Here is a 13,431-nt window from a genome sequence, read left to right as displayed (position 1 = left end):
ACTGAATTAATCAGGAAATATAAAAAAATCTAACTGAATGAGTTTTGCTAAACACTCCTTTGTTTGATATTAATAACAGATTTTGTGGGGGTTGGTATTTCTCTGGTACATATGTACTTTTTTATCCTTTTTCATTTTTTCTGCCAATTTGCTTTTATTGTATAGCTTGTAAACAGCATATAACTGGGCTTTTAAAAATCCAGTTTGGCAAACTTTTGACTGGTGAGTTTAGTTCTTTTACATTTATGGTAATTATTGACATATTACACTTGATGTTACCATTTTACTATTTTTTCCTTTCCCCCAACTCCATGCTTTTTCTTTTCCTCTCTCCTGCTTCCCCCAGGGAGTGAGTTTATTTTTTTATTGATCATATTTTTCTTTATTCCAATTGTTTTCTCTTTATAAATTTAGAAATTATTCACTCTATTTCTCTTCTCTCAGTGGTTACCCTGGACATTTTGCCAAACCTATTTGATAAGATCTAGTGTCAAATAATATATTAACCTTTTAGTGAACAATTCTAGGAACTTAGAACACTTTAATTTCAGCATACTCCCTGACATTTATGTTATTATAGACCCAGTATTTTAGTGCTGTCCATTTATAAACCCCCTGAATTAAACAATATAATACTTATAGTTTTTTATCTGAACAATGTTTACTTGGGTTTACATACATGTCTGCTATTTTATATCCTCACTATTTCTTCTTGTATCTTAAGACTGTCTAGGACCATTTTCTTTCAGAAGTCCTTTATTGCAGTTCTCTTGATGTTTTCTTTTCTTTTAAAAAAAAATCTATAAATGTGTTTATCTTATCCTCTTTCTTCAAAGATAGTTTTACTGGGTTAACAATTGTAGTTTCTTTGCTCTCAACGTTTTGAAGATATTATTTCACACCTTCTGATTGCCATTACTGCTTTAGAAGTTTGCTGTCATTGTCCTTTTGAAGGCAATATTTTTCTCTGGCTGCTTTTGATGTTTATTTTGGTGTTCATGAATTTCCCTTCAATATCTCTAGGATCTTTTTAAAAAAAATTTATCCTGGGGATTCATGTTTTTCATCATTTCTGAAAATTTTCAGCCATTATCTCTCTAAAAACCACCTCTCCTTTATTCTCGCTATTCTTTCTTCCATGGAAATTCTAATTAGACAAATATTAGACTCCCCTTTTCCTCCAAATCTCCTACCTTTCTCTCATTTTCCATTGTATTGTCTCCTTCTGCTGCATTCTAGATAATTTCTTAGACCTATCTTCCAGATTTCTAATTTTTTCAGCTGTAGTCTTCCACTGAGTTTTTTTTTCACTTCAACAATTTATATTTTTTTTACTTCTATAACTTCCCTGTTTTTTATTCTTCAAATATGCCTGACCACTCAAATAATTATTGCTTTCTCTTTGTGAATGAATCTTTAAACATTTCATGCATAGCTGTTCTATATTCCATATCCAACAATTCCAGTATCTGTAGTACCCGAATGCGTAATTCCATTATTTGCTGTTTCTGATATCATAATGTTTCACCTTTTCTTAGGCTTCATGTGCTTAATGAGCTTACTGCTTGACCTTAATCTGAGGGAATCTTGGAGGACTAAATTGGACAAACATTTCTTAAGAAAGGATTGCCATTTGTTTCTGATAGTGTCCGGGGGGTTTCACCAACCTGGTACTATTTCAGACCCCTGAGATGTGAAAGGCCCAGGCTCAGACTCTCCATCTTGCTGCCGGTCTCAGACTCAGACAAATTATAGCAGTCCTGCTACCTGCATTAAGCTTTGTGCCCATCTCCTACCCCCAGGCCTTCCACAACTTCCTCAGACTTCCCACCATGCAGGAATGAGGCAGACATGTTTAGAGTGACCACCTTTCCTTCAACAGAGGTCTAGTGTACTGGGTCTAGGAGCATACCTCCCATAGCCCTTTACTCTTATCATCATGAGTGAAAAGTCACAGAAACTCACTCATCCTGATCTGCTAAAAATGATAGTCTTAGCATCACTATCTGCTTTGAATCCACCAGGACCAACTTTCTCATGCCCTTTATAGCCCTGTTTGTCAATTATCACAAGAACCACCAGATTCCTAGGTCAAATCCCAACCACTCAGATCTCTCCAAGGTTCCCGACATCCCCGACATCCCTTATTCCGCCCCTTCTACCACTCTTCTCCAATTCCTGAACCTTTCCATCATGCCCCCTAAAATTCATGGTTCAGCAAAACTGCTTTAATTTCAAAGTCTTTTTCTGAAGACTCCCTTCATCTTATTATAACTGAAAGGTGGATTGTCCCTGAAAGCAGTTTCCCCTGCAGTCTTCTCAAATGCTGGATGTTTTTCTCTCTCACACCCCTGTTGCCACTGGGCCTAGAGGTTGGGATAGCATCTCCTTGTTCCTCACTGCTTCTTTCAGACCTATCTTCCTTCTCCCCAAAGCCTCTAGCTTTGACACTCATGTCATCAGAAAGATTACTTATTACCTCATGTTTTGATGTCAATAAGATATGAAAAGGAAATTAAAGGTAGAAAGACCAGGAAGGAAGAAATAAAATTGATTTTGTTCACAGATGACATAATAATCTATGTAGAAAATCCAAAAGAATTGACCAAGAAACCCCTGTGAGTTTAATTATAAATTCACAATTATAACAAAGTTGCAGGATATAAGACTAATATACAAAAGTCAATCATTTCCCTATATACCAGTAATGAACAAGCAGAATTTGAAATTAAAAACACATTAGCAGAGCACAGAGAATTTTTAGGGTAGTGAAAATACTCTATTATAACAATGGATATATAATATATCATGTCATTTTACATATGTCCAAACACATAGATTGTACACCACTAAAAGTGAACCCTCAGGTAAACTATGGACTTTGAATGATTATGATGTGTCATGTAGTTTCATTAATTGTAACCAATGTACCACTCTGATGGGGGATGTTGCTAACAGGGGAGAAGCTATGCATGTGTGGAGGTACAGGGTATATGGGAAATCTCTGTAGCTTCCTCTTAATTTTGCTGTGAATCTAAAACTCCTGTAAAGATGTAGAAAACAAACTTATGGTTACCAGGGGGTAAGGGGGGAGTGATAAATTGGGAGATTGGGATTGATATATACACACCATTATATATAAAATAGATAACTAATAAGGATCTACCATATAGCACAGGAAACTCTACTCAATACTCTGCAATAACCTATGAGAAAAGAATTTAAAAAGAGTTGATATTCATATATGTATAACTGATTCACTTTGCTGTACAGCAGAAACTAATACAACAGTTTCTAACTATAGAAACTATACAGTAAAAAATTAAAACTATAATCAACTATACAGTAAAAAATTTAAAAAATAAAACTACTTTAAAAATTCTTTAAATATTAAAATTTATTTCCATCAGTACCCCCTAAAAATAAAATACCTTAGATATAAGTCTAACAAAATATGTATAAGATATATATGAGGAAAACTATAAAATTCTGCTGGAAGATATCAAAGAACTAAATTAATGTAGAGATACTCCATTTTCACGGATAGGAAGACTCAATATTGTCAAGAGGTCAGTTCTTACCAACATTGATCTATAAATTCAGAATGATCCCTATCAAAATCCCAGTAAGGTATTTTGTAGATATCAACAAACTGATTTTAATGTATATATGGAGAAGTAAAAGACCCAGAATAGCCAACCCAGTACTGAAGGAGAACAAAGTTGGAAGACACACTATCCTACTTCAAGATTTACTATAAAGCTAATCAAGAGTGTGTAGTATTGAAATAGACAATTAGATCAGTGGAACAGCACAGAACCACATAAGTAGACCCAGATAAATATAGTGCACTGATCTTCAAAAAAGGATCAAAGGCAACACAATGCAGAAAATATGTTTTTTTTCAGCAAATGGTGCTAGAACAACTGGACACCCACAAGCAAAAAAGTGAAATCTAGTCACAAACCTTAGATTTTTCACAAAATTTAACTCAAGATGGAGCATATATCTAAATGCAAAACACAAAACGATAAAAACCCTTAAAACAAAGGAGAAAACCTAGATGTCCTTGGGTATGGTGATGACCTTTTAGATACAATACTAAAGGCACAATCCATGAAAGAAATCATTAAGCCAGACTTCATTAAAATTAAGAATTCTGCTCTGCAAAAAACAATATGAAAAGAGTAAGAAGCCAGACAGAAAATATTTGCAAAAGACACATCTGATAAAGGACTCACATATTTTAAAAAATTTTATTGGAGTATAGTTGATTTATAATATTGTTGGTTTAAGGTGTACAGCAAAGTGATTCAGTTATATATATATATATATATATATATATATATATATATATATACACACATATATATTCATTCTTTTTCAGATTCTTTTCCTATATAGGTTATTACAGAATATTGAGTAGAGTTCCCTGTTCTATACAGTAAGTCCTTGTTGATTACCTATTTTATATATAGTAGTGTCTGTATGTTAATCCCAAGCTCCTGATTTCCACGCCCCCCCCGCCACGTTTCCCTTTGGTAACCATAAATTTGTTTTCCGTATCTGTGAGTCTGCCTCTGTTTTGTAAATAAGTTCTTTTCTATCACTTTAAAAAATTAGATTCCACATAGGAGTGGTATCATATGATATTTGTCTTTCTGTCTGGCTTACTTCACTTAGTGTGGTAATCTCTAGGTCCATCCATGTTGCTGCAAATGGCATTATTTCATTCTTCATGGCTGAGTAAAATTCCATTCTATATCTGTACCACATCTTCTTTGTCCATTCCTCTGTTGATGGACATTTAGGTTGCTTCCATGTCTTGGAAATAGTGCTGCAATGGACACTGGGGTGCATGTGTCTTTTTGAATTATGGTTTTCTCTGGATATATGCCCAGGAGTGCGATTGCTGGATCATATGGTAGTCCTGCTTTTAGTTTCTTAAGGAACCTCCATACTCTTCTCCATAGTGGTTGTACCAGTTTACATTCCCACCAACAGTATAGGAGGGTTCCCTTTTCTCCACACTCTCTCCAGCATTTATTGTTTGTAAATTTTTTGATGATGGCCACCTCATCAGTGAGAGGTGATACCTCATTGTAGTTTTGATTTGCATTTCTCTAATGGTTAGCAGTGTTGAGCATCTTTTCGTGTGCCTTTTGGCCATCAGCATGTCTTCTTTAGAGAAATGTCTATTTAGATCGTCTGCCCATTTTTTGATTGGGTTGTTTGTTTTCTTACATAGAGCTGCATGAGCTGTTTGTATATTTTGGAGATTAATCCCTTGTTGGTTGCTTCTTTTGCAAATATTTTCTCCCATTCTGTAGGTTGTTTTTTTGTTTTGTGTATGGTTTCCTTTGCTGTGTATAAGCTTTTAAGTTTAATTAGGTCCTATGTATTTTTGTTTTTATTTTCATTACTCTAGGAGGTGGATCAAAAAAGATATTGCTGTGACTTATGTCAAAGAGTGTTCTGCCTATGTTTTCCTCTAAGAGTTTTATAGTGTCTGGCCTTACATTTAGGTCTTTGATCCATTTTGAGTTTATTTCTGTGTATGGTATTAGAGAATGTTCTAATTTCATTCCTTTACATGTAGCTGTCCAGTTTTCCCAGCACCACTTATTGAAGAGACTGTCTTTTCTCCATTGTCTAGTCTTGCCTTCTTTGTCATAGATTAATTAAGCAAAAGTGTGTGGGTTTATTTCTGGGCTTTCTATCCTATTCCATTGATCTATTTTTCTGTTTTTGTGCCAGTAACATACTGTCTTGATACTGTAGCTTTTTAGAATAGTCTGAAGTCAGAGAGCCTGATTCCTCCATCTCTGTATTTCTTTCTCAAGATTGCTTTGGCTATTCAGGGTCTTTTGTGTTTCCATACAAATTTTAGAATTTTTTGTTCTAGTTGAGAAATGCCATTGGTAATTTGATAGGGATTGCATTGAATCTGTGGATTAACTTGGGTAGCATAGTCATTTTGACAATATTGATTCTTCCAGTCCAAGAACATGGTATATCTTTCCATCTGTTTGTCATCTTCTATTTCTTTGATTTCTGATTTCATCAGTGTCTTACAGTTTTCAGAGCACAGGTCTTTTGCCTCCTTAGGTAGGTTTATTCCTAGGTATTTAATTCTTTTTGATGTGATGGTAAATGGGATTGTTTCCTTAATTTCTCTGATTTTTCATTGTTACTATATAGAAATGCAACAGATTTCTGTGTGTTACATTTGTATCCTGCAACTTTATCAAATTCATTGATTAGCTCTAGTAGTTTTCTGATAGCATCTTTAGAATTTTCTATGTATAGTATGTCATCTACAAACAGTGACAGTTTTACTTCTTTTCCAATTTGGATTCCTTTTATTTCTTTTTCTTCTCTGATTGCCATGGTTAGGACTTCCAAATCTATGTTGAATAAAAGGGGAGACAGTGGACAGCCTTGTTTTGCCCCTGATCTTGGAATGCTTTCTGCTTTTCACCATTGAGAATGATGTTAGCTGTGTTTGTCATATGTGGCCTCTTATGTTGGGGTATGTCCCCTCTATGCCCACTTTCTGGAGAGTTTTTATCATAAATGGGAGTTGAATTTTGTCATAAGCTTTTTCTGCATTGATTGAGATGATCAGATGGTTTTTATTTTTCAGTTTGTTAATGTAGTGTATCACACTGATTGATTTGTGGATATTGAAGAATCCTTGCATTCCTGGGATGAATCTCACTTGATCATGGTGTATGATCCTTTTAATGTGTTGTTGGATTCAATTTGCTAGTATTTCGTTGAGGATTTTTGCAACTATGTTCTTCAGTGATATTGGCCTGTAATGTTTTTTGTGGTATCTTTGTCTGGTTTTGGTATCAGGGTGATGGTGACCTCATAGAATGAGCTTGGAAGTGTTCCTTACTCTGCCATTTTTTGGAAGTTTCAGAAAGTTGTTAACTCTTCTCTAAATGTTTGATAGAATTCACCTGTGAAGCCATCCGGTCCTGGAGTTTTGTTTGTTGGCAGTTTTAAAATCACAGTTTCAATTTCAGTGCTTGTGATTGGTCTGTTCATATTTTCTATTTCTTCCTGGTTCAGTCTTGGAAGGTTGTACCTTTCTAAGAATTTGTCCCTTTCTTCTAGGTTGTCCATTTTACTGGCATGTAGTTGCTTATAGTAGTTGCTTATGATCCTTTGTATTTTTGTGGTGTCCATTGTAACTTCTCCTTTTTCATTTCTAATTTTATTGATTTGAGCCCTCTCCCTTTTTTTCTTGATGAGTCTGGTTAAAGGTTTATCAATTCTGTTTACCTTTTCAAAGAACCGGCTTTCAGTTTCATTGACCTTTTCTATTGTTTTCTTCCTATTTCTGCTCTCATCTTTATGATTTCTTTCCTTCTACTCACTTTGGACTTTGTTCTTCTTTCTCTAGTTGCTTTAGGTGTAAGATTAGGTTGTTTATTTAAAGGACTGTTATCTTACTCGTACAAAGAACTCTCAAAATTCAACAATAAAAAATTGAACAACCCAATTTAAAATATGTTCAAAAGACCTTGAGAGACACCTAACACACTTTAAAATTAGATCATCTCTTTATTATTGAGTTGTAAAAGTTCTTTATATATTCTGTACACTAGACCTTGCTAGATAAATGATTTGTAAATTTTGGGTTGGCCAAAAAGTTTGTTTGGGTTTTCCAGTAACATCTTATGGAAAAACCCAAATGAACTTTTTGGCCAACCCAATATTTTCTTCCATTCTGTGGGTTATCCTTTTACTTTCTTAATAATGTCCTTTAACACACACAAGGACACTTTTTCTGGACTTAATTTTAATGAAGTCCAATTTATATATATTTTCTTTGGTTACTTGTGTTCTTGGTGTCCTATTAAGACACCATTGCCTCATCCAGAGTCATGAAGATTTACTCATATTTTCTTCTAGGAGTTGTAGTTTTAGCTCTTACATTTAGGTCTTTCATCCATTTTGAGTTAATTTTTGTGAATGGTTAAGGTCCAAATTCACTCTTTTGAATGTAGATATCCGTTGTCCCAGTACCATTTGTTGAAAAGACTGTTTCCCCCATTGAATGGTTTTGGCACAACTGTTAAAAATCAATTGATATAGATCATTTATTCTGGATTTTCAATTCTATTTCATTGATCTATGTGAATATTCTATTTCATTGATCTACTTTTAGTACTGCATTGTTTACTGCCCCTATGAAACTGAGTTTCTCGAAGGCAGGGGCAACATCTTTATTCTTCTTAGTATTTTTAACCCAGCTGTTAGTAAAGCCTTAAAACATGCTCACTAAACAAAGTTAATCATTTAGTTTTGAGGAAAGGAATGGGAATGAAGTTCATAAGAAAGGTGGGCTCCTTTACTGATGGAATACTTTATCATTTGATGTGGAAATGAATTTCTGGCATACCTTCTCCATTACTTCCAATGACATTTATTCTAACATGTACTGAACACCTTTCTCATACAGAAATATGGGTACTGCAAAGTTTGTAACTGGGTAAAAGATGATAGGTCATGAACTCAACAGTAATTAAAAGCTGTAAGTATTGTCAGATAACACAAAGAAAATGCTACTGGAGTTGCAGCGGAAATCACCTTCAACCAGGATATGTTATCATTTATCAGGTCTTCTTGAAGGGTAGTTAATACTTTTGAATTTACTGCCAAACCAATTTTGAAAATAGAGACAGGAGTTTGTAAAGAGAGTCATTTGAATTTTACTACTAACAAAGAGTTTTAATTATCTCTGAAGGGGAAGACCAGTTATTCTCCTAAAAGAAAGACGTGGGGCCTACTGAATTGTTTTGGTTTGACATATAATATACCTCAAAAGTACAGCACAACCAGCAAAATTTTTAGAATACAAGTTGAATGATTAACATGGGATTAAAGTCATATGGCACAGAACAAGTCTTAGGTACCTGAGGCCATAGCTCTGAATTGTAATTTTAGGCTTTCCCTCCACTTAAAAAAATCGATTTATTCATTTATTTTTGGCTGCATTGGGTCACACTGCTGCAGGTGGGCTTTCTCTAGTTGCGGCGAGCAGGGGCTACTCTTCCTTGCAGTGCACAGGCTTCTCATTGCAGTGGCTTCTCTTGCTGCTGAGCACGGGCTCTAGGTGCACAGGCTTCAGTAGTTGTAGCACGCAGGCTCAGCAGTTGCAGCTAATGGGCTTAGCTGCTCCCCAGCATGTGGGATCTTCCTGGACCAGGGCTCGAACCGGTGTCCCTTGCATTGGCAGGAAGGTTCTTTGCCACTGTGCCACCAGGGAAGCCCTTTCCCTCCACTTTTGAAGCCAACCCAATTACTGTCATGGTGATTTTGAAGAAAGATAAAATGGTCTCAAAGCTTATATATAAGATTTAAAAACCAATCTGCTAGTAGAAAATGCAGTATATAAACTTTACATTCAATGACCTATTCTTTGTTTTAAGATCTGATTATCAGAAATAGATGAAAAGGAGGTGAAATTGTGGATATGGGTAACATGGTCTTTGGAGTCAGACCTGGTTAACAATTTCTCCATAAGGTAACTATACGACCTGAATCTGAGTTCTATGTGTGTCTGTAAAATGGAGGTACCTCCTTCCTCAGAGTGGTTATTAAGGATTTTACAAGATGATGTGTGTGTGTGTATATATCCACAAAGTAGGTACTCAGTAGTTAGTTGGTAAAGGAGAATATGGGTATTAAGATAAACCAGAGTCGTATGACACACACCAAGTGATTCTCTAGGGTTTTGAGCCAAACAGACCTAAATTAGAATGCTGTCTCTGCCACTGCCATGTATGGTCTTACTGTGGTTCCAAGTAAAAAGGGTTACAACATCTCTTCTCCTACTCCAGGGCTATATAACAGCCTGAGTAGCGAACATGAGCCAGTTTAAGTCAATCACAAACAGGGCACATACTTGACTCAACATACATCTGCTTAGTATATGCAAAGAGCTTTGTGGTCAAGTGGACCTGGAATCTGGTCACTATCTAGCCATGTTATTTGGGGAAAATTACATCATCTCTTTTTGGCTTCTCATCCTTCAAATGACTTTTGCCAAAGTCAGCATATTTCAAAGACTAAGTAGCAAAACTTTATTTTTGTTAAAGGCTGATTTTGTTAGATATTTGCAATGAAAATAGCTGCAGGTCTCAAGGGTACAGTTCCACATCTCCATAATGGAAAGAAATAGATTAAAACTATTTTAAAACCTTTCCTAACAGATACTTAATACTTTTATTGTGCAGAAAAGATACCAAAATATAACAGTCCCAAAAGCACAACTCTGAAAAAGCTAGTTTTATCCTTATAGGACTCAAAACTTTAATGGCATTCCCATAATACAGTCAGAAAGTAGAACAAGCCCTCAAGAAAAAAGCAAAAATGCCAAGATCTTCTCCAACCACAATTATTTTTAATATATGAAACAGAATTTCCTTACAAATTAAGTAGTTTTTATAGTAGTGACATTTATTGATATGATCTGTTTAATACAACTGTAGTCAGAAGGTAAGTGAGGTTCGTTGTTCTTCCAGAAATTGCAAAAAAAGTATCATTTTTAAGATAAGGAAGGGAAAGATTTGCATCCATCTTTTTGGGACATGTAAGGTAAGAGCAAAGTCTCACAGATGGGAGAATTTGTGGCTATTGCTGGAGGATCTGTAGATGCTCTCTAGTAAGCGGGTAATCCCTCTTCCCCGAACACTACTATTCTGGCCAGAAATGTTCACCCCAGATGGGGAGTCACCTGGGATATTAAAAATACAAGAAAAGAAATATAGCAATTTTATAGTCTTAGAGATCCCTCAAATGACTCATCCTACTGCAGGCCTTTTCACTAAGCCACGATTAAACGGATCGTCAATAGAAGAGATGGTTCTTAGAGTAAAGGCAAAAAGGTTGAACAAGAATATTCTTTTTAAGTCCTGGAAACCTTAATTGAAGTTCTTCAGGGACCACTTGAAATTTCATGTCACTAGCTGGTTTTTTTTTGCATTGTTTTTTGTTGTTGTTGTTTGTTTGTTTTCTGTACGTGGGCCTCTCACTGTTGTGGCCTCTCCCGTTATGGAGCACAGGCTCCGGATGCGCAGGCTCAGCGGCAATGGCTCACGGGCCCAGCCGCTCGGCGGCATGTGGGATCCTCCCGGACCGGGGCAATAACCCATATCCCCTGCATCGGCAGGCGGACTCTCAACCACTGCGCCACCAGGGAAGCCCTGTCACTAGCTTTTTAAAACTTTCCCATTTCCCCCAAAGACACCCTTATATCAAAACTATAAAACTACAGCTGCTACAAAAGTAATAGGTTTTATTTTAAATGCCCTGAACAAAATTCTGAAGAATTAAATTTTATCAAAGTGATACAAAAATCTACATATCCAAATTAAGTGCTTATGCCAAGTAAAACTCCCAATTCAACAAGATTCTTATACCCTAAAGCCAACTTAGATAATCTGTTTAAGTATCATACCCCAGGATCATAAAAAAACCCCTAAACTCTTTGAGGTGCTTTCTTATTAAATATAAGATGCTTACCAGTGGGTGTATTTGATCTCTGTTCCTGATTAGAAGAGCTGAAATGAGAGAATCCTGGACCCTGAGCCCTTAGCATCTATAAGTAACAACAACAACAACAAAAAATAAAAACAGGGGAAAACATGTTCATTTCTTATTATTGAATCATCTACTTCAAATTACTCTTTAAATACAAACTAACATCCACTTTTCCAATGTCTGATCAACTTTTGAAGAGTACGGCTGTGAGGGGAGCAGAGGGCAATCTTTGAGGGGGAAATTACAGGGTCAAGAAAGGGTTTTTTTTTTTTTTAAATGAGATTATAGCAGTTTTCCTGATAAGAATGACTCAGAACAGAGAGAAACCCTGATGAAATTATTAGAGCCGTCTCCTTAGGTAGGTAAGAGAATGAGATCTAATAGAGAAATAAAAGGATTGGTCTTAGATAGAAACAGACAATTCATGCATTAGAGTATATGGTAGATGCAATGGTAGAAATACATGGAAAACCTCTTGATTGCTTCTATTTTCTCAGAGAAGGAGGGGATACGAGCAACAGCTAGAACAAGGATGAAGGAAGAGTTGATAGAAGTTTGAAGTGAGAGAAGGTGAGAAATAACTGTCTAGGAGAGTGGGAGATTAATCAAACTAGAGAAATGGACAACTGCCAGGAAAGGTTAAGGGCTCACGTGAGGTTGGTGGTAATGAGTATTTAATAACACCAGTCAGTATGGTAGTTTCTTTTCAGCCTTGGTTAGCTTCAAATGTATAACAGAATAGGTGAAGAGTTGATTTAATCAGGGTTAGTGTTTATCAACCAACTATGATGAAGAATGACGGGCCAGTGGAGTTCATGGTGCAAGTGAGTGAAAATTATGGAGCAAGGAATCTAAGCTGGGAAGGAAGCTGGAGTTGTGCCATGCAGTGACCCTGCGAAGGAGAGCAGAACAGTGGAGGCATACAATGAACTGAAGGTCCCAGGAGAGATCAAAGAATTGTTGGCACTGATGTACCAGAGAAAGACAGCGGTAGAGAGTAGGATGCTTGAAATTGAGATTATGGGGAGATGCCATTGGGGCCTAGAATATGATCATGGGAGTGGATACTTGATGTATGGCAGGGAACAGGATCACTGGAGAAAGGCAAATCAAGCAATTAAAATGTCAGGCAACTGGAAGGATCATCTACGGGGAAACTGAAGTCAAGAATTCTACCAGGAATATTGTTTGATCTCCTGGCTCAGTGTTGCTCTAAGAATGAGGATGACCAACTCAGGGGCCTAATGACTCCAAGAAGGGGTTATCAGGTACTACAGCCTGAATGGCATGTGATTCAAAGCCTAGGGATTTTAGGGAGAAGGCAGAAAAAAGTCTAGAGGCCACAAAGTTAAACAAGGACAACTACTTCAAATCTAAGCCCATGATAAATGAGAAAAAAAAAAAGTGTCGCTAACAGGGAAGCAGTATCTCTAGAGAACAGCCAAGTTTTAGTTACAACCAAGGAGGAAAACAGACCTTCCCAAGAGGAGGTTGAAGACATGAGATTTTGCTGATAAATGAGATTAAGAAGACTCAGAAAGTTTTTCAGGAGTTGGGGAAGGGAAGGCTGAAAAACCGAATCAGCCTAACAAGATGAGTGTGGGAGATGAGCAAGCATCTAGGTATCCTAAGCTTCCATAGTGACTGATGTGAACAATGAAAAGAGGGGTAATGAGACTAAATCTGGTAGTCTCAACACAGATGGTGATGATGGGGCTAAGGCAGTGTTTCTCATCCTGGGTACTATTGACATTTTAGGCTAAATAATACTTTGTTCAGGAGGCTGTCTGTACATAGTCAGGTGTTTAGCAGGCTTACTGGTATCTATCTACCCCCTGTATGCCAGTAGCACCCTCTCTACAGCTGTGACAA

The 13,431-nt window shown here is 36.4% G+C and overlaps 1 protein-coding gene across 3 annotated transcripts in view; it reads right to left on the bottom strand.

The window, feature by feature from the left end:
• Positions 1-10,453: 10,453 nt before the first annotated feature.
• Positions 10,454-13,431, bottom strand: part of MAEL (maelstrom spermatogenic transposon silencer) — a 59,034-nt gene continuing 56,056 nt past the window's right edge. The window contains exons 13-14 of one of the 3 annotated variants that reach the window (XM_059045489.2): positions 11,542-11,617; positions 10,454-10,753 (exon numbers count right to left, since the gene is read on the bottom strand). In XM_059045489.2, coding sequence (XP_058901472.2) covers positions 10,629-10,753; positions 11,542-11,617 — 201 coding nt within the window. In that variant the 3' untranslated portion in view covers positions 10,454-10,628. The remainder of the gene's footprint in view (positions 10,754-11,541; positions 11,618-13,431) is intronic. The other 2 variants (XM_067025545.1, XM_067025619.1) reach the window with 2 other exon arrangements.

The sequence above is a fragment of the Kogia breviceps genome, chromosome 1 (genome assembly GCF_026419965.1).
Source record: "Kogia breviceps isolate mKogBre1 chromosome 1, mKogBre1 haplotype 1, whole genome shotgun sequence".
NCBI classification, from domain to species: domain Eukaryota; kingdom Metazoa; phylum Chordata; class Mammalia; order Artiodactyla; family Physeteridae; genus Kogia; species Kogia breviceps.
This window is presented reverse-complemented; position numbering and strand designations above follow the sequence as displayed.